Source organism: Bos indicus, chromosome 3 (assembly GCF_029378745.1).
Source record: "Bos indicus isolate NIAB-ARS_2022 breed Sahiwal x Tharparkar chromosome 3, NIAB-ARS_B.indTharparkar_mat_pri_1.0, whole genome shotgun sequence".
Lineage (NCBI taxonomy): Eukaryota > Metazoa > Chordata > Mammalia > Artiodactyla > Bovidae > Bos > Bos indicus.
Window position 1 is genome coordinate 94,279,383 of NC_091762.1, and position 26,994 is coordinate 94,306,376.

The 26,994-nt window shown below is 38.3% G+C and overlaps 1 protein-coding gene across 5 annotated transcripts in view; it reads right to left on the bottom strand.

Moving 5' to 3' along the window:
• The window catches only part of ZFYVE9 (zinc finger FYVE-type containing 9), a 182,138-nt gene that overhangs the window by 6,270 nt on the left and 148,874 nt on the right, over window positions 1–26,994 (bottom strand). For all 5 annotated transcript variants that reach the window (XM_070786540.1, XM_070786539.1, XM_070786538.1 and 2 more), the window contains 4 exons: window positions 26,653–26,757; window positions 7,425–7,575; window positions 5,247–5,327; window positions 2,518–2,680 (listed from right to left, as the gene is read on the bottom strand). In XM_070786540.1, coding sequence (XP_070642641.1) covers window positions 2,518–2,680; window positions 5,247–5,327; window positions 7,425–7,575; window positions 26,653–26,757 — 500 coding nt within the window. The remainder of the gene's footprint in view (window positions 1–2,517; window positions 2,681–5,246; window positions 5,328–7,424; window positions 7,576–26,652; window positions 26,758–26,994) is intronic.

Here is a 26,994-nt window from a genome sequence, read left to right on the forward strand (position 1 = left end):
CTCACAAACTTCCAAAGGGGCAGGTACATGATATACTCATTTCCATGTGCAACATTCACGGTCTGACACAACGTAGGAGTTTAGTGTTTACAGACTAAAGGAATTATTTGACCAAGTATGTTAATTATGACAGTGCTGGTATGAACTGATGAACGTGCATCTATATTATCTATTGAAACAAGTTGCCTTCAGTGCTGCATAGTACTCCTAGGTTCCTGAATCGAAAGGCCACATTTTATGGTCGTGTTCTCCAAAATATAGCAAGTATAAATATGTGGATGAACACACTCATTCTGAGGAGGAGTCAAAGTAATTGTTGTGAACTTTTCCTAACAACTTTTAAACCTGTTTTTGTTTTTGAATCTCTATGTATAAAAGATCAGATTTAGCCTAAAGTTGACTATCGGGGACATGCTACATTTGACTGAATTAAAATTATTTAAACACTGTTAAGTTTAATTTCTAACTCATCAGACAGTATAAAAACTAGAGCAGCCTTAGTTGATAAGAACTCTCTTGAGAAAGGATACCCTGACATTGTGGGACAAGCTAGAAAACATTCTGTCTACACACTATACAATAAACTCCTGGGTTTGAGAGTTTTCCCTGATGAGCTCTTGTTCTTTTTTCGAAGACACTGCCACTGTTGTAGGAAGGGACAACCTACTTGTTGTTAGCTACCAATACCATATGGCATCAGATTGTCAGATTACCAATTTTTTGTCCTAATAACCATAGAATTTGTTGTGATAATACAGATGCTTGCTCATATCAGTTCACACCATCAACCTAACAACCGACTATAAGAGAATTAAACACAAATTGATTTTGAAATTAAATTTTCCAGGACGTATGGGAAGATAAAGTGTTATTTATAAAGCAGACAAACATACTCATTGATTTAGATATTGCTTCTCTTTGTTCAACAACAAAAGTTTTAAAACATTCATTTAAAAAAATCTGGTATGCCATGCTGGAAGCGCCCTCTATCTGCCTTCGCTCCTGCCGTTCCCTCATACTGGCAGGCCCACTCTGCCACAGCTGGGCGGCAGATGTCTACCATCTTACCAGACTCAGCTCCAGAGGCAGCCATTCCTCTAGGAAGTCATTCCTGAATCCTGCCCTACCACCTCTACCGAGTTCCTCATTTCTCTTTTATCTTTACTGTCTCCTATAGAGTGTTCTATGAGCATCTTGCATACTTTGGTGCCCTTATTATAACTATCTTCAAAACTAGACTGAGTCACCTGTCACTAAGGACCATAAATTCATTTTTGTCTTTTCCGAAGCCCACGTATAGAATTATTGCCTGAAGGATGAATGGGAGAAGGCTTAATACAATGAAGTCTGACATATTTATTCAATTAATCAGTTTTTAAAGACCCTATTAGGTGCCATACAGCGTTTTAGGTGCTGATGACACAGCAGTGACCAAACAAGCAAAAATTCCTGCCCTCGTGAATCTTACATTCCAGGGCCAATATAATAAATAAGTAAAAATATATGTTAGTGAGTTATAGGTACCCTTAAATATAATGCCGGGAAGGGGGGTATGAAGTATTTGGTGGAGGATGGAAGAAATGTGCATGAGAGGCTTACAATGTAGTAGGCTGGCCAGGGAAGCCTTTGTTGAGAAAGTGAAGGTACAAAGGTCTGAGGGCAGAAGAAGGCTGATATATTCACACAAGAAACCGATACTGTTTCTGAGAAATAAGAGAGTGGGCAGGGGATTGTGTAAGGCTTGTAAGTTGTAACAGACTTTGGCTTTTACCCTGAATGACCCTGAAAGTCAGTGGTGAGTTTTGAGCAAGAAGTGACATTGCTCTGGCTGCTGTACTGGAAACTGACTAGGCTAGGAGGAGGGAGGAGGCCAAGACTAGAAACAAGAAAACAAATCTGAAGCCTACTGCAATAATGCAGACCAAACGATGGCAGGAGAAGCAGGGAGCAGTAGTACACTTCTGGACATGTTTAAAAAGAAAGCTAACAGGCTCTACTGCTGGATTAAGGTGTAGGGTGTGAAGCAAAGTGTCAAAGAGGACTCCAAGGTTTTGGCTTGAACCCTCAGAACATAGGTGCCATATTCTAGAGATGAACATAGGATTTGAAGCCCAAGGAGGTGGCTTTAAGTCCTAGCCCAGCCACTTCCAAGCTTTGTGGAGTCATTTATCCTTTTGGTGTTTATTTGCTCATCTGTAGTTGTTATATCAAATGAAACAATATTAGCAAAAGTGTTTTGTAAACCAAAAAGGCTTAGGTTTTACTATTATCTCAGTAACTTTAGAGGGACTGTTGTGTTTCATCAGCTGCCTTCTTCCCCTTCCCTTCAAAAATATGCATAGAAACTCTTTCAGAAATTAAGCCAAGAAACCAGAAATTTAAAAGTCCATGTTATAATACAAAGCAGTCCTTTCTCTTAGGCAGGGGTTTCAGGAGAGTAATAAAAGGCCAGTCTAGACAAAACCCAGAGGCCAGCCCATAACGAAACACCACTGAGGGAACGTTTGCTGCATTCACCCCTTGTTGACGTCCTTGTCATCATCCACCCACTGGATGTGGATTTGCTCCTGCGGGTCCTCGGCCTCTGCCTTGCCACAGGTGATGGTGAAGTCCTTCATCTCCCGCAGCGCCTGCCTCAGGGCATCCATGTTCTCTGCAGTGATCTGGACCATAACGCCATCTGAGAATCAGCACCAAGACAACACAGATGGAAACAATGCAAAGCCAGGGAGAGGGGCAGATGAAACTCTGTACCTGGCATCTAGCAAATCCCTCTAGGATTAAACGTGAAACTTCTGTTCTCTAAAGCTGACAGATACAAAGAGGTTTTGTCCTTTGAGCTCAACCTCTTACTTACTGAAAGTGTTACGAGAAGCAAATGCCAAGATGGATTCTGCTTAAAACACCTGCCTGTTGATTTCACTTCAGGCACAACTAAGTTTGTCCTGAGACTGCTCAAAAGGAAAACTTACACATGGTCACATCCCTCTTTTGGACACACAGAGCATTTTGTTTGTGTTTCCACTGTTGCATCATGCTCTAATCATATTCATTTGTTCGTATCACTCACCTTACTATGACTGCATACAGTGAATGCCAGTGCTTGTTAAATAAATCACTGAATAAACAACAGGAGTGAACTGGGGAGTAATTCCATTTATTGACTGGCAATAAAGCAAATCTACCATGTATGTTTTACATGGGCTACCATGAGCCAACAGATGATAACTATTTGGGGGCTACCACCTAAGTTAAAGGAAAATACTGAAATTGAGGGAGTAAGCTATCACATGCTGAGCAATTATCCTGCTTCTCTGACACATAATTTTGTCAACTGAAATAATTTCTAAAGAGCATCAGTAAAATTTTCATAAATAGGTAGCTAACTGCTCTACTGACACATGTGGCAAAATGTAAGACCTGAGAAATTCCCACCAAAGGCATAAATGTAACTTTCTAAATACATTGCTTTGCATTTGTAAGGATTTCTTTCAGTTCAGTTTATCATTCTGACATTTAAGGGGTACTTTTTAAGCATCTTGTAAAGACACATTTTAAAGGTAGTCAATATTTGATTACAAAGGCATTAATCAGTCATTTAACGCCTAGATTTCTTGATGAGGAAGCAGAATGACTAACTTCTTAATTTCTTAATAGAATATTTCTGCTTTGAGTTGTGAAATTAAGTTGCGAAATATTAGCATACTTTGCTCTTCACTTGCTGTTTTGAGTTTGGCAATAAAGGAGATCAAAGTCAATCTCTGTTAACACACATTAAGTTTATCTATGTATTTCAATTAACACAAAGGAATCCACCCTCAGGAAGAACTGCTTTTAGGGCACTGGAGTGGAAATGAAAATCTGTCATTCCGTATGCAGACTGCACTTTCCAAAGATAATCATAACATCTCCTGTCTCACATGCTTTTCTACAATGCTGCCTTTCCTTTTCCCCCTAAAGAAATGGAGTCTAACTCCTCTCCCCCCAGCAGACTTATGACCACTTCCACCACCAGAGGATGATGGATGCGACTGTGTGATTTTCAAGCCGCATAAAACCAATGCGGCTTTGGCCTTGTGCTGGAACACTTGTGGTTGGAGTTCTAAGCCACCATATAAGAAGCCCAACTAGCCCAAGGCCACATGCTAAACAGTCCATTGTTAAGGACTCCAGTCATCTTTCCTAGTCTTTAAATCATCCCAAGACCGGCCCCAGACATGTGAGTCAACAAACTTTCAGATAATTCTAGCTCCTGGCCATCAAGTAACCACCAACCTTCAAGTCATCCCAACTGAGGCCCCAGACATCACTGAGCAAGATCAAGCCATTCCTGCATTGCCCTATGAAGGGCAATCAGTGAGGGTGATAAAATAGTTGCTTTAAGCCATTAAATTCTGGTTAACTTGTTACACAACAAGAGTAACTAGATCAAAATACAGTGAGAATAGTTGAGGAAGAAAATACCCAGTGATAAACCATAATGGAAAAGAATATGAAAAAGAATGTGTGTGTGTGTGTGTGTGTGTGTGTGTGTGTGTGTGTATGCTGCTGCTAAGTCACTTCAGTGGTGTCCGACTCTGTGCGACCCCATAGACAGCAGCCCACCAGACTCCCCCATCCCTGGGATTCTCCAGGCAAGAACACTGGAGTGGGTTGCTATTTCCTTCTCTAATGCATGAAAGTGAAAAGTGAAAGTGAAGTCGCTCAGTCGTGTCCGACCCTCAGCAACGCCATGGACTGCAGCCTTCCAGGCTCCTCCGTCCATGGGATTTTCCAGGCAAGAGTACTGGAGTAGGTGGCCATTGCTTTCTCATATATATATATGTATTACATTGCTGTACAGTAGAAATTAACATAACATAATAAATCAACTATACTTCAATAAAATAAACTTATAAGTTCACTTATACGTGAACGTCATCTACTTATTTATAGATTTGCACCCAGTGATGTTTCTGAACTCAGTCTACGGCCCCTTGGATACCTTATTCCAGAGCTCTGAAAAGCCATCTCTTAACTTTATGTCAGTGTCCCATGGCATCTCTACCACTTACTCCTTTCTTTGGAGAGTTAAGCACCCTTATGACAGTCTTAATTAGCTGTACAGTGAGATGCTATTGAATAAATAACTTCTGTGGAGTCTGAAGTCTATGGCAAAAGTGTCAAGTTTTCCTTTAATGTCCCCTGTTTTTCAGTTGTATAATTAAGACTGAACTTGTTCATGCAGTAAATAACCCATTCTTTACCTTCCACAATACTGGACTTGGCAAGATATCCTGAAGAGGATTTCAGAGCGCCACTGAACACAAAGAAACTGGCACCAGTCACTAAAATAGCAATAGAAATATGTTAGTGAAGAAAGACTTTGAGATGGAGGGACTGAAAATAATAATGAAATAGTTGGTAGTTGGGAACTCAAACCATCATACAGAAAATAAAAAACACTTACTCTATACACTACCATATACAAGTAACCAATAACTCAGATGCTAATGAGAGCTTAGAGAATGAGGTTTTAAGATACATGCTTCCATTTTGTTTTGAGCTTCCTTCAGTCAAGAAGCAAGGAAATCTTACTAGTCAAGACTAAGGTTTGGTCTGCAGCTTGTTTTTGTAAATAAAATTTAATTGGAACACGGCCATATTCATTCACTTATATATTGTCTATGGCAGTTTTTGAAGTGTGATGCCAAAGTGCTGGCAACAAAGACCACAGGTTTGCAAAGCCTAAAATATTTATCATATAGCCATTCACAGAAGAAGTTTGCTGACCCCAGATCTGATTCAATGCTTTTTTTTAAGAGCAAATATATTTTGAATATGGAGATATGATTGCCAACTATTTTATTTACAAAGTGGAGCTTTTAGAAAAACAAACACCTATTTAAAATATGAATACCTCTTCGTAAAAGAAAGGGCATTTAATTACATTTTGCTTTATAAAACTGCACTACACTGTTTTATTTCTCCACATCTTACATTGGACTAAGATATTCCAACTTCCTACCCACTGGCCCTAGAGCATCTCTAATGGGTAGGTCATCCAGCCTTTGTCAAAGACTCCTACTGACAGGGAGCCCACAATAGCACAAGGCAACCATTTCTATTTCTGGATAGCTCTCAGTGTTACAGAGTGTGCTCTCAAACAGAGCCCATATCTAGATCCTTGTAGCCTTCACCCACTGGTGCTGGTTTTGGTCTTTTATAGCTATAGAGAGTAAGTTGAATATTATTTCCACATAATAGAGAATCTTAAAAATAGAGATACCTATTTTTCACCCTCTTTCAATCTATACTTTTTTAGGTTAAACATTTATATTTTATTCAAGAGATCTTCCTGTGACCTAGTTTTCAAACTTCTCACAGGCCTTGAATCATCCTTTGAAGACCTTCTAGTTTTATCAGTGGATATCACCAACTACATTAATGATACCCAGAACTTATTAAAATATTATAGATATGATTTGACTAATAGGGAGCATAGTAGACTTGTCACCTACCTGTTTTAGATATTATATTTGAATATACATGTGCTCAGTACCTTTTATGCCTTTACTAAACAACTGATTTTAAAAATATACTTCGAAGACAGAAATATATGTCTACTAGAGAAGTGCTTAATGAAGCATACTAAAGAAAGCTAGTTTTAGGAGATATTCTGAGAGGAAAAAGATTTATGGTCAAATAAATTTTAGAAGGTCTAGGCACTATCTTCCTTTAAAAAAAAAAAAAATGCTAAAGGCTCCGAAAAGTCCTGCAGCAAAGAAATCTGCTTAAACTTTTTTAATACAAGGTTTCTCAGTCTAAAATAATAAGCAAAAATTTTATTTATTTATGTGAATATTTTAAAAACCATAGACACTGGTAAGACATTTTAGGAAATGGCATGTTAAGCAGTGCCTTAAATTCTAATGTTGAGCAGCACTTCTTAAATTCTAACGTGTGTTTGAATCACACTGCAATTGTGTTAAAATGCAAACTCTGATTTAGCCGATCCGGGACACAATCTTCATGTCTAACAATCTCCTAAGTGATGAGACCACATTCTGAGTACCACTGAACCTGGAAGGCTTCCTTTAGAATCCTGTCTATCTGTTAATTAACACTCTTTGGGTATGGTCATTCAAAAAGCACTATATCTACCTAAACATATTCTCACTATGGGGGCGATGCCTCAAACACCTATGCTGGCCTGGTCAGTGTCCTGAGGCAGTATTTTCAAGATGCTCCCCTCAATAACAGAGTTCCATTTGCAACTCTAAGTCTGAGTAGTCAACATACACTTGCACAACAAGCTTCGAAAGGTTAATATAATCAATTGTTTTCACCTATTCTGACAGTGAGTGTTTATGGGGTTGAGATATCCACTCTCCAGTTACAGTACAATCTTCCATTCCATGACCTCAATCAGCTCAAACACTCACCCTTTCTGGGCTGATTATGAATACTGATAGCCTGGGTCTGATAGTTGCCATCATCATTCTGTACACACACGAGATGGGAGTCTGCCTTCTCATTGAAACAGGCACCTCCTGCCAGGACGTGCTCATTGGACTTGTTCATGGCTTTTATCATCTGCAATCAAAAAAGAGGGCTATCTTTCTCATTCTGCCAAGAACGGGCACTTTTTGGTGTGTGTGACACAGCACAGCTCATTCACCTTCTCAAAGACAAAAGAGAATATTATTTATTAAAGCGACAAAGGAGCTACTAAAGAATGAAGACAAAGTCAAAAATCAGTCACCATTAGTAAAAGTTCAACATACACAAAAATTTTCTCTATAATTTACAGGTGATTTGTGTTATAACCCAAGCATATGACACATTTTGCATTTATTTTGTCTTTTTTACTGCTGCACTGAACTCAAGTAACTAAAATTAGTTTACCTAATTACAGTAGTTTCTTCTATCCAATGCATTCTCTGAGAGTATATATACACTGAAATTCTAAGTCAAAAGAATATCCTATATTTAAGTGTATATGCCTTCTTTTTCCACATCCATACAAAGGAGTGCTTTCCTCTATAAATATACGAACTCCATTATTTCTTAGTTTTACTAACTTATGTTTGATATCTTCAATGTAATAACTAATATTTTGCTTTATTCTTATCAAGAGATTTTAAGGTGATAATTCTGAACCTCACATGGAAAAACTCATCAGCCACCATTTTGTATGTAGTCAATAAAGGACAGAAGTGGTATGGACTTAACAGAAGCAGAAGATATTAAGAAGAGGTGGCAAAAATACACAGAACTGTATAAAAAAGATCTTCATGACCAACTGATCACAATGGTGTGATCACTCACCTACAGCCAGACATCCTGGAATGTGAAGTCAAGTGGGCCTTAGGAAGCATCATTACGAACAAACCTAATAGAGGTGATGGCATTCCAGTTGAGCTATTTCAAATACTAAAAGATGATGCTGTGAAAGTGCTGCACTCAATATGCCAGCAAATTTGGAAAACTCAGTAGTGGCCACAGGACTGGAAAAGGTCAGTTTTCATTCCAATCCCAAAGAAAGGCAATGCCAAAGAATGCTCAAACTGCCACACAATTGCACTCATCTCACATGCTAGTAAAGTAATGCTCAAAATTCTCCAAGCCAGGCTTCAGCAATATGTGAACCGTGAACTTCCAGATGTTCAAGCTGGTTTTAGAAAAGGCAGAGGAATCAGAGATCAAATTGCTTACATCCACTGGATCATCAAAAAAGCAAGAGAGTTCCAGAAAAACATCTATTTCTGCTTTGTTGACTATGCCAAAGCCTTTGACTGTGTGGATCACAATAAACTGTGGAAAATTCTGAAAGAGATGGGAATACCAGACCTGACCTGCTTCTTGAGAAACCTGTATGTAGATCAGGAAGCAACAGTTAGAACTGGACATGGAACAGACTGGTTCCAAATAGGAAAAGGAGTACGTTAAGGCTGTATATTGTCACCCTGCTTATTTAACTTATACGCCAAGTACATCATGAGAAACACTGGGCTGGATGAAGCACAAGCTGGAATCAAGATTGCTGGGAGAAATATCAATAACCTCAGATATGATACCACCCTCATGGCAGAAAGGTAAGAAGACCTAAAGAGCCTCTTGATGAAAGTGAAAGAGGAGAGTGAAAAAGTTGGCTTAAAGCTCAACATTCAGAAAACGAAGATCATGGTATCCAGTCCCATCACTTCATGGCAAATAGATGGGGAAACAGTGGAAACAGTGACTGACTTTACTTTTGGGGGCTCCAAAATCACTGCAGATGGTGACTGCAGCCATGAAATTAAAAGACGCTTACTCCTTGGAAGGAAAGTTATGACCAACCTAGACAGCATATTAAAAAGTAGAGACAAAAAAAAAAGCAGAGACATTCTTTGTCAACTAAGGTCCATCTAGTCAAGGCTTTGACTATAAAGAAAGCTGAGCGCTGAAGAACTGATGCTTTGGAACTGTGGTGTTGGAGAAGACTCTTGAGAGTCCCTTGGACTGCAAGGAGATCCAACCAGTCCATTCTAAAGGAGATCAGTTCTGGGTGCTCATTGGAAGGACTGATGTTGAAGCTGAAACTCCAATAGTTTGGCCACCTGATGTGAAGAACTGACTCATTTGAAAAGATCTTGAAGCTGGGAAAGATTGAGGGCAGGAGGGGAAGGGGATGACAGAGGATGAGATGAGTCGGTTGGATGGCATCACCGACTCAATGGACATGAGTTTGGGTAAAACTCCAGGAGTTGGTGATGGACAGGGAGTCCTGGCGTGCTGTGGTTCATGGGGTCACAAAGAGTCGGACACGACTGAGCAACTGAACTGAGTGACTAAAGATGTTAAGCATCTTTTCAAATGCTTGTCGGCCATTTGTGTATCTTCTCTGGAGAAATTTCTCTTCATATCTTTTGCTCATTTTTAAATTGGACTGTTTGTCTTTTGTTGTTGAATTGTAAGATTTCTTTATTCTAGACCTAGAGAACAGATCCTTATATCAGATAAATGGACTGTAAGTATTTTCTCCCATTGTACTGGTTGTCTTTCCACTTTCCTGTTAATATCCTTGGATGCACAAAAGGTTTTACTTTTTCTTAATTCCAATTTATGTATTTTTTCTTTTGTTTTTTTATGCATATCTAAAAACCCACTGCTAAATCAAAGGTGATGAAAACTTACCCTCATGTTTTTCTCTAAGAGCTGTATGAATTTAGCTCTTATATTCAGGTCATTGATCTATTTTGAGTTAAACTTTATGATTTGAAGTAAAGGGACAACTTAATTCTTTTTACATGTGGATATCCAGTTGTCCCAGTACCATCTGTTGAAGACTATTCTTTCACCATTAAATAGTCTTGGCACCCTTGTCAAAATCAACTGGCCGTTAAATGTATGAATTTTATTTCATGCCAATACCACACTGTTGATTACTATAGCCTTGAAGTAAGTTTTGAAACTGACAAGTTTTGAAGTCTCCAATTTTGTTCTTTGAACATGAGACCACATCTCATGTTCATGTATTGGAAGATTGAAAGCTGTTAGCATATCACTACTACTCAAAGTGATCTACAGATCCAGCACAAGCCTTATCAGAATTCCAATGGGGACTTCCCTGGTGGTCCAGTGGATGAGAATCCACCTGCCAGTGCAGGGGCAGTTCAGTCCCTGGTCTGGGAGGATTCCACATACACAGCACAAAGCAAGTAAGCCCCTAAGCCATAACTATGGAGCCTGCAGAGCCTGAGCTTATGAGCCCATGAGCCACAACTAATGAGCCCTCATGCTGCGACTGCTGAAGCCTGTGAACCTAGAGCCTGTGCTCCACAATAAGAGAAGCCACTGCAACGAGAAGCCTGTGCACCACAATGAAGAGTAGCCCCTGCTCACAACAACCAGAGAAAGCCCTGCACAGAGCAGCGAAGACCCAGCGCAACCAAAATAAAGAATAATAAATTTTTTCTTTAAATTCCAATGGCCTTTTATAGAACTGGAAAGCCAATACTCAATCAAGTTCATTTGAAATTGCAAGGGACTCTGAAGCCAAAATTGTGTAAAAGAACAAAATTTTTTAGGTCTTCAAGTTCTTTCAATAAATTTTATAGTTTTAAGGTTTCAAGTCTTTTATATCCTTGGTAAATTTATTTCTAGGTACTGTACCAATACAATGCCAAGATACCATCATCCTCTGGTTTGACTTTGTTATGTTTATAACTCTTGCAAAGTTAATATTTTAATAAATAGCTGTAATGCCAGAGGCATCCAAACAATAATTAAAAATTCATCTCACACTAACTTTTATCAACCCAATAAAACAAACCAGTTCTATCAGGGTTTTCCAACAAATACTTTAAAATAAGTTTTTGCAAATAAAGTAAGTCAGAAGATTGCTTCTTGGAGAAGTCAGTAGACAGACTAATTTAGGCTCTCAATTACAATTTACATTTATGTCGCATGAAAGAAATGGATACAATCATATACAGCAATTCTAAAAAATATTATATCTGCCATTTCTTTCAAATCATTAGGCTAAAGTGATTTCTAATTCTGCTTACACTGAGCAGATTAAACATATTTTCAAGAATTTCCTGGTGATCCAGTAGTTAGGACTCAGCGCTTTCACTGCTGGGTCCAGGTTCAGTCCCTGGTCAGGGAACCAGAGATTGCACAAGCCGAATGGCCTTGTCAAAAAATATAAAAAGTTTTCAATTTGGATATTCTGAATAAATTAGCTAGCCTCTACAAAATCATTTTCCTGGATATCAATTTCAAAGCTAATGAGATTTTCTTAAAACTTCGTATTTCTTTAGAAATGAATGAACAGGGTTGGTTGGTTTGGTTTCTTAAAACCATGTTCATTTTATACCAAAGAGAGAATTTCCCAAATATTCAAAGGATCTTACTGAACATAAGGCAAACTTACACTTGTCATACAATGATATAAATAATTGGTTTTCCACTTTAGTTGAGCCATTTCTCTGCTCTGTCAATTCAAATTCTGTAATATCTGTTGATCCATTACTACTGTTTAAGACCAATTACCTCTTTTCTGGACATTTAACAACTTTATAACTGTTTTACCTACAGTCAATCTCTAGCAGCACTGATTCATTCTACATGTGAAATAAAATTCATACTTAATGGTAAGATAAGAAAAATTTTAAATATAAAAAAATTTCTCTGTTGGCCTTCTCTCTCCCTTCTACTGTGCATTGTGTATCTGCTGCACTATGCATCTACCAGGCCTCCCCTATTGGCAACCATGAAAGCAGCATTCTCCAAGCTCCAACAAGACCACTTAAAAGAGAACATTTCCTCTGGATCTTGTAAGGGGGTCATTTCTAGCAGATCTGGATTGTGTCAACTGTTAATTATAAGTCATGTAATGTATAGCATTCTGTCTCAAAAAACTTATAACTGTGCATTGATTTCTAATGGGGTGTTAACAGTTCTCAGAGCTTTCTGAGATGCTTTTCCAGGCTATAATCCTCAATTTGCCTCAAATAAAAATTTTCTTTTCTTTCTTAGATCAACTGAATGTTTCCATATTTACCAAAGGCACAGCTCTGATCACATTTTCCCCACCTTGTCCTCCACTCAGATCATAAGTGTCCTATGCTCTAACTCCAAACCAGCTTTCTTGCTTTACCTTGCTTCCTACTGTATCCTTGCAAGCAGGACTACCTCCTGATCTGTTACCAGTTCCCATCTCTGAGCTGTAGCATATGCTGTTATTTACCTTCCCTCTGGGCTTCCTTTGTAGCTCAGTTGGTTAAGAATCCACCTGCAATGCAGGAGACCTGGGTTCAATTCTTGGGTCAGGAAGATCCCCTGGAGAAGTAAATGGCAACCCACTCTAGTATTCTTGCCTGGAGAATCCCATGGACAGAGGAGCCTGGCAAGCTACAGTCCATGGAGTTACAAGAGTCAGATATGACTTAGCAACTATACCACCACCACCACCCTCCTTTTTCTTCTCCCATATCCAAGCAGCTGAAAAAAGCTGATCCTAAGTCAAGACTTAGTAAAAACACCAGTTCCTACCAGTAGCCTTCTTTAATTTCCCATCAGAACTAATGTGACCACTCCCTTTTTTGAACTGCCACACCACATTTTTTGTATTTCTTATATGGCATCATCCACATCCAGCTCTGGACATTTCTCTAGAGAAGATTCACAAATGGCCAACAAGCACTTGAAAAGATGCTTAACATCTTTAGTCACTCAGTTCTGTTCAGTCGCTCAGTTGTGTCTGACTCTTTTCGACCCCATGAACCACAGCATGCAAGGCCTCCCTGTCCATTACCAACTTCTGGAGTTTACCCAAACTCATGTCCATTGAGTCGGTGATGCCATCGAACCATGTCATCCTCTGTCATCCCCTTCTCCTCCTGCCTTCAATCTTCCCCATCATCAGGGTCTTTTCAAATGAGTCAGCTCTTCACATCAGGTGGCAAAAATATTGGAGTTACAGCCTCAACATCAGTCCTTCCAATGAACACCCAGGACTGATCTCCTTTAGGATTCACTGGTCGGATCTCCTTGCAGTCCAAGGGGCTCTCAAGAGTCTTCTCCAACACCACAGTTCAAAAGCATCAATTCTTTGGCACTCAGCTTTCTTTATAGTCCAACTCTCACATCCATACATGACTACTGGAAAAACCATAGCCTTGACTAGATGGACTTTAGTTGACAAAGTAATATCTGTGCTTATTAATATGCTATCTAGGTTGGTCATAACTTTCCTCCAAGGAGAGGGTATCTTTTAATTTCATGGCTGCAGGGAAGATACAACTATTTGTCCTTCTAATTAGCTGTAGTTCCCTTGTGTGGAGAAGCTAGCATCCACCTTCCAGGCCTATGGGTCTACAAATCATGAACCATGAACCTTCACTCATTCGTGTAGCAATGAGCATCTAATGTGTACCAGGCTTTGTGTTAGTATTCGGTTTATTCAGTACTGAACAATCTTCCCCCACAGAACTCATATTCTTGTGTGCAGAGGGGGAGGGGAAAAAGTAAAATACATTAAATGTTAGACACTGATAAGTGCTATACAGAAAAATAAGGCATGAAGGATGACTAGGAGTACTGGCAAGTGCCACTTAATACTGGATACTTGGGAGAGTTCTTACTGAAAAGAGAGGGAAAAGCCATGGGACTATCCAGGGAAGAGCCTAGAGCTCTACAGGCACTTAGAACAGCTGGTTCAATGACTGTGTAGTTGCAGCATGTTAGCAAGCCAGACAATTTCAAGGAACATTAATTAAGGACAGTGTGGCTGAAAAGGGAGAGGTGTAAGAAGAAAGGTTAAAACAGGGAGTGGGTTAAGGAGAACACAGGGTACAGAAGACTTCAGGTATCGTTCTGATTGGGATGAAAGATCTTTGGAGAATTTTGAGCAGAAGAGTGACATGATTTTACTTAGTTTTAACAGGATCACTTGGGCTGCTGTGTTGAGAATAAATGGATGGGGGAAAGGCTGCCAACAAAGACCAGTTAGGAGACTACCGCACAAATCCAAGATTACCTCACACCAAGACTGGCCCAAGGGTTGAGAGGTGGCTGGGTTCTAGATAGGTAGAGCCAGCAGAACACAGAACAACAGGTTCGACTCAGGATATGAAAGAAGACTTAAAGACAACTCCAAAGTTTTGGGCCTAGTAAATGGAAGGATGGCACTGCCATTAATTTAGGGAAGACTGCAAGAGGAAATTCTGAGGGAAGATCAGGAGTTCAGAATTGAACATGCTAAGCTTAAGATGCCTAAAAAAACTGGAGATGTCAAGTAAGGAACAAGAAACTCAAGTTGAGGGCTTCTCTGGTGGCCTGGTAGTTAGGATTCCAGGCTTTCACTGCCATGGCATGGGTTCAATCTGTGGTCAGGGAACTGAAATCCTCCTGCAAGCCATATGGCATGGCAAACAAAATCAATAAATAAAAAAATTAATTAATTTTTTAAAAAGACGCTCAAGCCTATAAAACAAGAAGAGTCAGGTTGAAGGAAGATATCTGGAAGACATCAGGAAACTGTATTTAAGGGACTGGCTAGATCAACAAAGAAGTGGACAGAGACAAATAAAACTTACAGGGACTGAGCCTTTGAGTTTTTCAAGGTGAGTGAAAAATGGGGTCAGAAAGGTGGATGTACAGAGATAGAAATTAAATTTGGGGAGATGAGGGATATGGAGGGAGACCAGGGTTTCTTATGGTACTTGAACACAATGAGATTAGAGCTGGTGGCCTCAACGCTAAAAGTAGCAGCAAGCTTGTGAGAGCTAGGAGACAGGGAAAGCTAGGGGTTTAGCCAGAAGGCAATGGCACCCCACGCCAGTACTCTTGCCTGGAAAATCCCATGAGCAGAGGAGCCTGGTAGGCTGTAGTCCATGGGGTCGTGAAGAGTCAGACACGACTGAGCAACTTCATTTTCACTTTACACTTTCATGCATTGGAGAAGGAAATGGCAACCCACTCCAGTGTTCTTGCCTAAAGAATCCCAGGGACGGGGCAGCCTGGTGGGCTGCCGTCTATGGGGTTGCACAGAGTCGGACACGATTGAAGCGACTTAGCAGCAGCAGCAGCAGCATTCTGAAGCCACTACTCACCGCTATCAGTGGACACGCAGGGACACGAGAGAGGAGGGGTAAAGACAATCTTACTGTGAACATGCAGTGTTCAGCTCCTGCTGCAGTCACTGGAGAGGTAACAGCCAGGGCTCCTGAGGGATCTTTATATTTTCATTCAACCTGCGGTTAAACACTGTCTTCCATGTATAACACGAGGAACAGCTATGCTAACAGTCAATGGAACAACACCTCTTTCCTCTGCCCCATTTTCCAGAGCACCTTTCACCAACTCCCTTCATTCTTTTGAAAAGAAGATTATCAGTTCCTCCTCCCTAAGAGAAAAGAAATGTATTCCTTGAAGGCCAAAAAATAAAACATTCCTCCAGCAGATTTTAGGACCATCTGTTCCTGCTTGTGCTACAATGAACCTTTAAAATTATGCTTTTGTAACTTCACAATTCTCTGAAGGATATATGTAGCTCTGAACTAAAATAAACAGAAATTCCTATTTTAGAACTGTCCAGGGAAAAAGAATCTCAAGAGGCCATTCAGCCTAAATTATACAAGTTGGGGACTGCATAGATATACAGTTTTATAGATTCTTGTATTATACAACCAACATTATTTCTCTCTGGTTTTTAGTAAAGAATCAACACAATTTTGTTCCTTTTTGCTTGAAACTCTGACATGAGGCTACCTCTTTGGTTCTATTCCCCCAGTGATGTGATGAAAGTTTGAATGTCCACTACATTTCCTGAAAGATTTTGTGATATTTTTTAGCTGTATTTAAAATAAATGACAAAATGTACACATTTAAGGTATGTAATCTGACAAATTTTGGTATGTGTATATACCCTTATAAACAGCACTTGAAATCACTCAACTCTGTTCTACCGATCTAGACATACATATTACACTAAAATAATACTGTCCTGATTAACATATCTTTAAAAGAAGCCTTAACCATCAGGTAGTGTAAGTCTTTGAATTACGTTCTTTTTCAAAGTTGTCTCAGCTATTCTGGGTCTCTTAAATCTCCATATACATTTTAAAATCAGTGTCTCGATTTGTACTTTAAAATAGCTTGCTGGTATGTTGACTGGGATTGTACTGAAGCTATGAATCAATCTGGGGACAAATGCCATCTTAACAATATTGCGTCTTCTGATTCAAAAACGTAGTATACCTCATAGTATTTATTTGGGTCTTCAGTTTCTCTTAACTATGTTCTGTAATTTTCAGCATAGAGGGACTGCTAATAATCTGTTAAATTCACCCCTAAATACGTCATATTTATGATGCTATTGTATTGTTTTTAAATTCCAACTTCTGATTGTTAGTATACAGAAATACAATTGATTTTTACACAATGATCTTATAACTCTGATAAACTGATTGATTAGATCTAGTACTATTTTGTAAACTCCTTAGGTGAAGAAGTGGTAAAGAATCCACCTGCCAATGCAGAAGACACAAGAGACTGGGGTTCGATCCTTGGTCAGGAAGATCCCTTGTAGTAGGAAATGGAAATCCACTCTGGTATCCTTGCCTGGGAAACCCCATGAACAGAGGAGCCTGGGGGGCTACAGTCCATGGGTCTGCAACGAGTTGAACATGACTGAGCATGCACACACTACTCCAGGATTTCCTACATAGATAATCATGTTATCCATGAATAAAGACATTTTTTTTCCAACTGTATTCCTCTAATTTTGTTCCCCCCCCCCCTTATTACATTGGCTAGAAGATCCACTGAAATGTTTAATAAAAACAAGAATAGACATCATCTCCTTGTTCCTCATTTTAAAGAACCAATCAATCAGTCACCATTGGATATATTAATTTTAGGTCTTTCATAAATTCTCTTTATTCAATTGTAAAACTTCTATTTTAAACTGCTGATATATATATATACATATGTATATATATACATATATATACATATGTATATATATATGTATATATACATATGTATATATATATAGATGAGAGTTCTGTAGTTTTTGTCTTTTAATATGCTCTTCCTTTCTATCCTATTAAAATGCTGAGTTACAGATTGATTTTTTAATGTTAAACCAATTTAGCATTCTTGGAATATATCCCATTTAGTTATGAAGTATCTTATTTTTTCTGTATTATTAAATTAGATATACTAAAAACTTGTTATGTATTTATGCAACCAACTATGAAGGATATAGGTTTTCATTTCTTAAAAATTTTTTCTGATTTTGATACTAGTGGAATTAAAGCCTCCTCATCTATTTTCTAAGAGTTTGTATAGAACTGGTGTTATTTTGTCCTTCCTTTTGTAACAATCACGAGTGAACATATCTAGACCTGGGCTTTTCTTTGCAAAAAGGTTTACAATAATAAATTCAATTCTTTCAATGTATGCAGGGCTATTCAAGTTAACCTATTTTTTCTTGACAGAGGTATCAAAGTCAACATTCGAAGAATTTGTCCATTTTGTCCAAGTTGGACATGTATTAGTATAAATGCATTCATACTATGCTCTATTGTTTTTTTACTATTTATAGAGCCTGTAATGATAGCCCCTTCTCTCATATCTCATAATGGGACTTTGTGTTTTCACTATTTTTAAGTGAAACATGGGTGATTTACAATACTAATTTCAGATGCACAACACAGTGATTCAATATTTTTATAGATTATACTGCATTTACAGTTTATAAAACAACAACTACACTTCCCTGGGCTGTATAACATACCCTTCTGGCTTACTCATTTTACAGACAGTGGTTTGTACCTCCTCATTCCCCTATGTATATCTTGCTGCTCTTCATTCCCCTCTTCCCACTGGTAACCACTAATTTATTTTCTACATCTGTGAGTCTATTTCATTATGTTCACTTGTTTTATTCTTTTCGATTCCACAAGTAAGTGCTAACATTACAGTATTTGTCTTTGACTTATTTCAGTAAGCTTCACATCCTCTAGGTCCATTCATTTTGTTGTAAATGGCAGAATCTCATTCTTTTTTATGGTTGAGTAACACTCCATTGCACGTGCAAGCATGCGTGTGTATACATACATATACATATACTATTCATCTGTTGATGGACACTTAGGCTGCTTCTATATCTTGGCTATTGTAAATTATGCTTCTATCAACATTTGGGTCCATGTACATTTTCAAATTACTGTTTTTTTCTTCAAATATATACTCAAGAGCGGAACTGCTGTATCATATGATAGTTCTATATTTAGTTTTTTGAGGAACCGCCATAATATCTTCCATAGTAGCTGTGCCAATGTACATGCCCCCTAACAGGAATCCCCTCTGTATTAGGATCCTCCTTTCTCCACAGCTTTGCCACATTTGTTATTTATAGACATTATGATGATAGTCATTCTGACAAGTGTGAGGTGGTTCTTCACTGAGGTTTTGATTTGCATTTCTGTGATGATTAGAAATGTTGAGAAACTTTTCATGTGCCTATTGGCCATTTGTATACTTTCTCTGGAACATCTATTCATATCTTCTTCCTTTTTTTTTTTTTTTGCTACATCATGCAGCTTGCAGGATCTTAGTTTCCTGGCCAGGGATCAAACCCAGGCCTAGGCAGTGAGAGTGCTGAGTCCTAACCACTGGACTTCCAGAGCTTTCTCTTCTGACTATTTTTTAATCGAGTTGCTTGTTATTGTTCTTTAATTACTTTATTCATTTGGCTGTACCAGGTCTTAGTTGTAGCATGTGGGATCCTTCAGTTGTGGCATGTGGGACCTAATTCTCTGACCAGGGATCGAACCCAGATCTCCTGCATTGGGAGCATGGAGTCTTAGACACTGGACCACCAGGGAAGTCTCCCAAGTTTTTTTCCTAATATTGAGTTCTGTGAGCCATGTATCTATTTTGGATACTAACCCCTTATCAGTAATATCATTAACAAATATTTTTTCCTATTCAGGGGGTTGTTTTTTCATTTTGGTGATAGTTTTCTCTGCTATTAAAAAACCTCTTACATTTAACTAGGTCCCATTTATTTATTTTTAGTTTTACTTCTTTTGCCTTAGGAGATAGATCTAAGAAAATATTGCTACACTTTCTGTAAATTAGTGTTCAGCCTATGTTTTCGTCCAGTTTTATGGTCTCAGGTCTTACATATAGGTCTTTAATCCATTTTGAGTTTATTTTTATATATGGTGTGAGACAATGTTCTAATTTCACTCTTTTACAAGTAGCTGTCCAGTTTTCCGAGCACTATTTATTGAAGAAACTCTCTTTTCTCTGGTGAATATCATGCCTCCTTCATTGTAGGTTAATTGAACTTAAGTATGTGGGTTTATTTCTGAGCTCCCTATGTGATTCCATTGATTTTTATCTCTTTCTGTGCCAGTACCATTCTATTTTGATGACTGCAGCTTTGTACTATACTCTGAAGTCAAAAAGTATTATACCTCTAGCTTTGTCCTTTTTTTTTCCCTCAAGATTGGATGACATCTCAAGGTCTTTTGTGATTCCATATAACATTTAGGATTATTTCTTCTAGTTCTGTGAAAAATGTCATGAGTATTTTGATAAGAATTGCATTAGATCTATAGATAGCTTTTGGTAGTATGGATTTTAACAGTATTAATTCTGCTAATCCATAAATCTGGAATATCTTTCTATTCCTTGGTGTCATCTTCAATTTTCATCATCAATGTTTTATGATTTTAAGAGTACTGATCTTTATATCCTTGGTTAAATTTATTCCTGGGTATTTTATTTTAGGTGTTTTAATCTATAGGTTGATAGGTTATCTTTTTTTTTAAGTACCTTAAGGATTTTGTGTACTGTCTTGGGAACTCAACTGTTTGAATGAGAAGTCTACAGTCATTCTTATACCCACTGCTCAGTATATAAAGTGGATTTTTTTTCTCTAGTTGCCTTTAAGATTCTTCTCTTTACCTCTGGTGTTAAGCAATTTGATGATGATGATTATAATGTTCCTTAATGTAATACTTTTCATCCTGCAGCTGGAGTTCATTGAACTTCTTGAATCTATATGATTCTCAGTTCAGTTCAGTCGCCTCAGTCATGTCTGACTCTGCGACCCCATGAATCACAGCACGCCAGGCCTCCCTGTCCATCACCAACTCCCGGAGTCTACCCAAACTCATGTCCATCGAGTTGGTGATTTACAAAATTTTTCATCACTGATTCTTCAAATATCTTTTCTGTCAACCCACTTCTCCACTCTTTGGGGGACTTCAATTACAGAGTTAAGCCATCCAACATTTCTCACATCTCAATGATACTCCATTCATTTCAGTTTCCAGCCTTTTATGTTTCATCTTGGATGGTTCTGTTTTTATTAATTTTTTCCAGCAGTGTCTGATCTGCCATTAATCTCACCCAGTGTATTTTTCATCTCATTGTCATTTTTGTTTCTTAAAGTTTGATTTGGGTTTTTTATATTTTCCATGTCTAGCCTTAAAATGTACAGGCCCTCCTCTTGTTGAAGTTTTATTTTAAGCTTGTTAGGTAGGATCAGAGCAGACTAAATTTATGGACAACTTTGATCACTAGAAATTATTTGTCCCTTTCTTACTCTAGATGGTAAGAATATAAATTATTCCTGGACCTTTAAGAAGTGTTCTAGCTGCTCCTCTTCAGTGTTTTTCTCACATACATGCATTGATTAGTAGTCAGCTGAAGACCCAATAGGAACCTCTTACAGATGTCCAGAGTTCTTTTATTTCCATAATCTGTCTTGTAAATTCTAGCCATCATGGCCTCCCTACATTCTCTTCAACTCAGGGAGCCTCTAGACCTCTAGGATCGGGTTAAGTTCCCTCTAACTGCACTATGGCCTGGAAACTAACTCCAGACAGTAAGGTAGGGTAACCATGGGGCTCATCTTCTCTATCCCATTGTTCTTAGGTTTTTGCTTTTTTCCCCTCACATATTTTGTCATGATGTTTAGCTATTTAAGGTAGACTGGTATGTTAGTGTGTGCAAGTGCTGCAATAAAAAAATAGCAGCTTAAACAAGTGGTGATGGCTTTAAGTGGTGGCTTAAACAATAGAAATTTATTGTCTCACAATGCTGGAGGCTAGAAATCCCAAATCAAGATGTCAGTAGCATTGGTTCCATTTGAGGGTTGCAAAAGGAAAGATTTGTTTCAGAACTCTCTCCTGACTTGTAGATAGTCATCTTCTCCTTATGCCTCTTCCTGTCATCTTCTCTTTATACATGTCTAGGTCCAAATTTCCCCTTCTTAGACGGTAAAGAATCCACCTGCAGTGCGGGAGACCTGGGTTCGATGTCTGGGTTGGGAAGATCCCCTAGAGGAGGACATGGCAACCCACTCCAGTATTCTTGCCTGGAGAATCCCCATGGACAGAGGAGCCAAGCAGGCTACAGTTCATGGGGTCGCAAAGAGTCGGACATGACTGAGTGACTAAACACACAGGTCATACTGGATTAGGGCTTTACCTCTGTAAAGACCCTAAAACCAGCCCTACGATCAGACATAATAATTAAACTGATGTTTATGAAAATCAGTTTAGGATAGTGTTTAAGAACAGGGATACTGAAATTAGAGTGCATGGGTTTGATTCTAGCTCCAACACTTGCTGCTTCCCTGGTGGCTCAGAGGGTAAAGTGTCTGCCTACAATGTGGGAGACCTGAGTTCGATCCCTGGGTCGGGAAGATCCCTGGAAAGGAAACGGCAACCCACTTCAGTACTCTTGCCTGGAAAATCCCATGGACAGAGGAGCCTGGTAGGCTACAGTCCATGGTGTCGCAAAGAGCCGGACACAACTGAGCGACTTCACTTTCACTTTCCAACACTTGCTAGCTCTGTGCCTTAATTCCCTTACCTGTAACAAGGGACTTACTCTACTCATTTCATAGAGATAGCGTGAAGATACATATATGTTTAGAATAATACCTGATACATAATATACCCTCAATAGATATTACTTAACACAATGATCAAAATAATGTTTCATAAGAACATGAGTAACTTTACCTAGACCAACAGAGTTCTTGAATAGCCTTGATGAAGGAGATTAGAAAATTTATATTCAGTGACTACTTCATTTATTAAAATTACCACTTCAGAAATCCTACCCTCTAGCTTTCTAAGCTTAAAGTCTTTCCTTATATGGAAAAAAATGTTGTCTGACATTTCAGTAAAAAAGCATGCTGCCTGTCATTCTGGTAAACAATGAATGCTGCCTGCCATCAATTCATCACCACTATAGCCGCCATCAACAGTCCATGATAAGGGGATATCAGGATGGAGAAAGACAGGATGCTGGCCCTAGATGGCTCAGATGCACATCTAAGGAATAATTTCAGTGAACTCTGACTCTTGCATTTTCCATACTTAGAAAGAACTAAAATCATTAACCTGAGATGTCTGGATTTTTTACACTTTTTTACACTTTACAGTAATCTTTTGATGTTCAACTACATGTTTTTTTTCCAGCAAAAATTCCTACATGTCCTGGCTCCTCCTCCCTTACCTCTTTGAAACAGTCCCTCAGAGGTATCTGAGAGGCTGTCTCCTGGGCTGTATTCTCAATAAGGCCACTTAAGAAAACATAATTCTCAACTTTTATGTTGTGTTTGTTTTTGTCAGTCCCCCTCTCTCCATAATTTACATATAAGCTGCCAAAACTCAGTTTTCTAAAATTTTACTTTGGTTAAGTCATGTTTTTGCTTTAAAACCTATAAAATCTCTTTTACAAATTATCATATTAGAAGCAAAAGGCAAGGTAGAAAGGGAAAGATATATCCAACTGAATACAGAATGTCAGAGAATAGCTAGGATTAAAAAAAAGGGGGGTCTTCTTAAGTGAACAATGCAAAAAAACAGAGGAAAACATTAGAATGGGAAAGTCTAGAGATCTCCCTAAGAAAACTGGAGATATCAAGGGAATATTTCATGCTAGGATGGGCACAATAAAGGACAGAAACATTAAGGACCTAAGAGAAGCAGAAGAGATGAAGACAAGGTGGCAAGAATACACAGAAGAACTATATAAAAAAAGGTCTTCATGATGAGATCATCATACTGGTGTGGTCACTCACCTAGAGCCATACATCCTGGAGTGTAAAGTCAAGTGGGCCTTAGGAAACATTATTACGAACAAAGCTAGTGGAGGTGATGGAATTTCAGCTGAGCTATTTCAAATAGTAAAAGATGATGCTGTGAAAGTGCTATACTCGGTGTGTTAGTAAATTTGGAAAACTCACCAGTGGCCACAAGACTGGAAAAGGTCAGTTTTCACTCCAATCCCAAAGAAGGGCAATGACAAAGGATGTTCAAAAACTATCATATGATTGTACTCACTTCACATGCTAGCAAGATAATGCTCAAAATCCTTCAAGCTAGGCTTCAGCAGTATGTGAACCAAGAAATTTCAGATATACAAGCTAGATATAGAAAAGGCAGAGGAACGAGAAATCAAATTGCCAACATCCATTATATTATAGAGAAAGCAAGGGAATTCCAGAAAAACATCTACTTCTGCTTCATTGACTACAAGAAAGCCTTTGACTGTGTGGATCACAACAACATGTGGAAAATTCTTAAAAGAGATGGGAATACCAGACTGCCTTACCTGCCTCCCAAGAAACCTGTATGCAGGTCAAGAAGCAACAGTTAGAACTGGACACGGAACAACAGACTGCTTCAAAATTGAGAAAGGTTGTATATTGTCACCCTGCTTATTTAACTTCTATGCAGAGTACACCATGGGAAATGCCGGATGGATGACTCACAGCTGGAATCAAGACTGCTGGGAGAAATATCAACAACCGTACATACGCAGATGATACTACTTTAATGGCAGAAAGTGAAAAGGAACTAAGAGCCTTCTTGAGGGTGAAGGAGGAGAGTGAAAAAGCTGAACACAGGAGCCTGATGGGCCACAGTCCATGGGGTCACAAAAGAGTCGGATACAACTTATGGCTAAACAACAACAACATACAATGAAATATTGTGTATGAAATTACTTTTCCAACTAATAGACACAACTGTCCAAGATCATAAGAAATAAAATTTCACTGAGTTAAAACAAAAATTGAATTAGAAGAGAAGTGAGTCTGCTAAATCAAGTAAGGAAAAGAAGTGATATACAATTGGTAAACTTTACTGAAAATTAAATATAATAAATTACAAGAAATACAGTTATTGCTTTTGAACAAAAATTTTTGAAACTTCACAACCATAAAGTTAGGAGGCGGGATTCAAATAAAGACAGATAATATGAATGGACGTTGTCATGAATGTCCTTAGTCAAGTACTGAAATAATTATGGGGGCCTCATAGCTTTTACGGGCTTCTTGGTTTGCTCAGAGGTCAAGAATCCTCCTGTCAATGCAGGAGATGCAGGTTCAATCCCTGGGTCAGGAAGATCCTCTGGAGAAGGAAATGGCAACCCACTTTAGTATCCCTGCCTGGGAAATCCCATGGACAGAGGAGCCCGGCAGGCTACAGTCCATGAGGTTGCAAAGAGTCGGACACGACTGAGCAACTAAACAACAACAACATGGCTTTCACAGATATACTTGTATAAACAGTTCCAATTACCAAACGCAAAGCATCATCGTGCAAACATCAGGGATAGCAACGTGTGTTATCATCTCATTTCTGGACGATAAACTCCCAGAAGCATTCATAATGTCTAATTCATCTTAGTATTTCATATCACAGAACATATTTAATAGATATCTATGAAATAGATAATAACACTTCGATGAGAAATAAAACAAGTTTTCAAAGCATAGTTTAAAAAACTATTTAGGGTACAAATTACATACAAATAGTTCTCTTTAAAAATCTGACTCTACGTAGTTTGGTATCAGAGAAGACAGTGGCACCCCACTCCAGTACTTTTGCCTGGAAAATCCCATGGATGGGGGAACCCGGTGGGCTGCAGTTCACGGGGTCGATAGAGTCGGATGTGACTGAGCGACTTCACTTTCACTTTTCACTTTCATGCATTAGAGAAGGAAATGGCAATCCACTCCAGTGTTCTTGCCTGGAGAATCCCAGGGACAGGAAGCCTGGTGGGCTGCCACCTATGGGGTTGCAGAGTCGGACACGACTAAAGTGACGTAGCAGCAGCAGCAGCAGTTTGGTATAGTTTCAAAGTAGGACTATTCAACAGCTAATTGTACCCAGAAAAAATTAAGCACTCTTTCTCACTACTATTTTCTAGTGCCCTGAAAAAAGCCATCAGACAGAAAGCACGGGGTAAAAGTTTTCTTCAAATATGTCTTTCCCACATAATAATACTGAGCCCTGAGCTTATAAGTCCAGTAAGACATTTCTGTGATTTTAAGTGTATATCAAGTACAAAAATAATGTTTACCGAATGTACAAACGACCAAGTGAATAAATGGCAGAATGGGAAAGGAAAAAAGAAAGGAAGAAGGGAAAGTAAGAGAAGGAAGGAAGAAATTATTTTATACCCAAAATAGTACAAGAAGTAATAGGGGAGTTACTACCCTGCCTAATAAAACAACAAATTTTAACACATCAAACTAAGTTTTAAAATTCCTCTTTTAAATCACAGTGATTACTATTCTACACTTCAGAATTGATTTTAAGAAATTTTAAAATTCAATTAGTACTTCACTTGGCAAATAGGCAAGAACAGTGCTTACATAATTCTGTTAATATATGTACAGTATGCACAATTTCATCTTAGTTACAAAATACAGCTTAATTCAAGATGTAATCATTTGCTTTCAAAATTTTACTTAAAAATCATTTTGGGACTTACACAGGTGAGCTATTCTTAAACATTAAGGGTAGTTAATAATATATACTTACCAAAAGAGGGAAAAATCAAAAGATCCCACCACTAATATTATAAAGTTAATTTTATACCTCAATCAAAATGCAAATCTGCTACTTATCGTCAGCACCAAAAGGTCAAAAAACAAGAAATGACGCAACCAAAAACTAAGTAAGACAAATTTAACATCTTCCTTTCTGTTATGAAATTCTCTATCACTGATCTAATTCATATAATATTATGAACTGATTTCACTGTCACTAAATTAAAATTTTACATGCAATCATGTATTTTTCATCTTCATTTATAATGCTCAATTATGAAAAACATCACAGTAAATCTTACCTCATTGTATCTGTTGCTGGGAATTTTGATGCTGGTTTTCCGAACTTCCATATCAACCACCAAACCTTGAACTACTGGCAATGTATACTGGTAATTTCTAAAGTCCTGGGCAAAAGCAGATTGAAGTAGAATAAAGAATTCATCAATGGCAGGATCTGATTAACAGCAATAAAATTAGCACAAAGGAAAAGAATGCCAAAATTAAATACTTTTGAATTAAATAAATGAATTCATTCATTTAAATAATAAGAAAATGCATGATGAAAGCCCCACTGTGTGTATTCTAGCTCTCCAGTTAGTCTGTAAACTCTCACAAGGAAGCAGATTAAGAAGTTTTATATA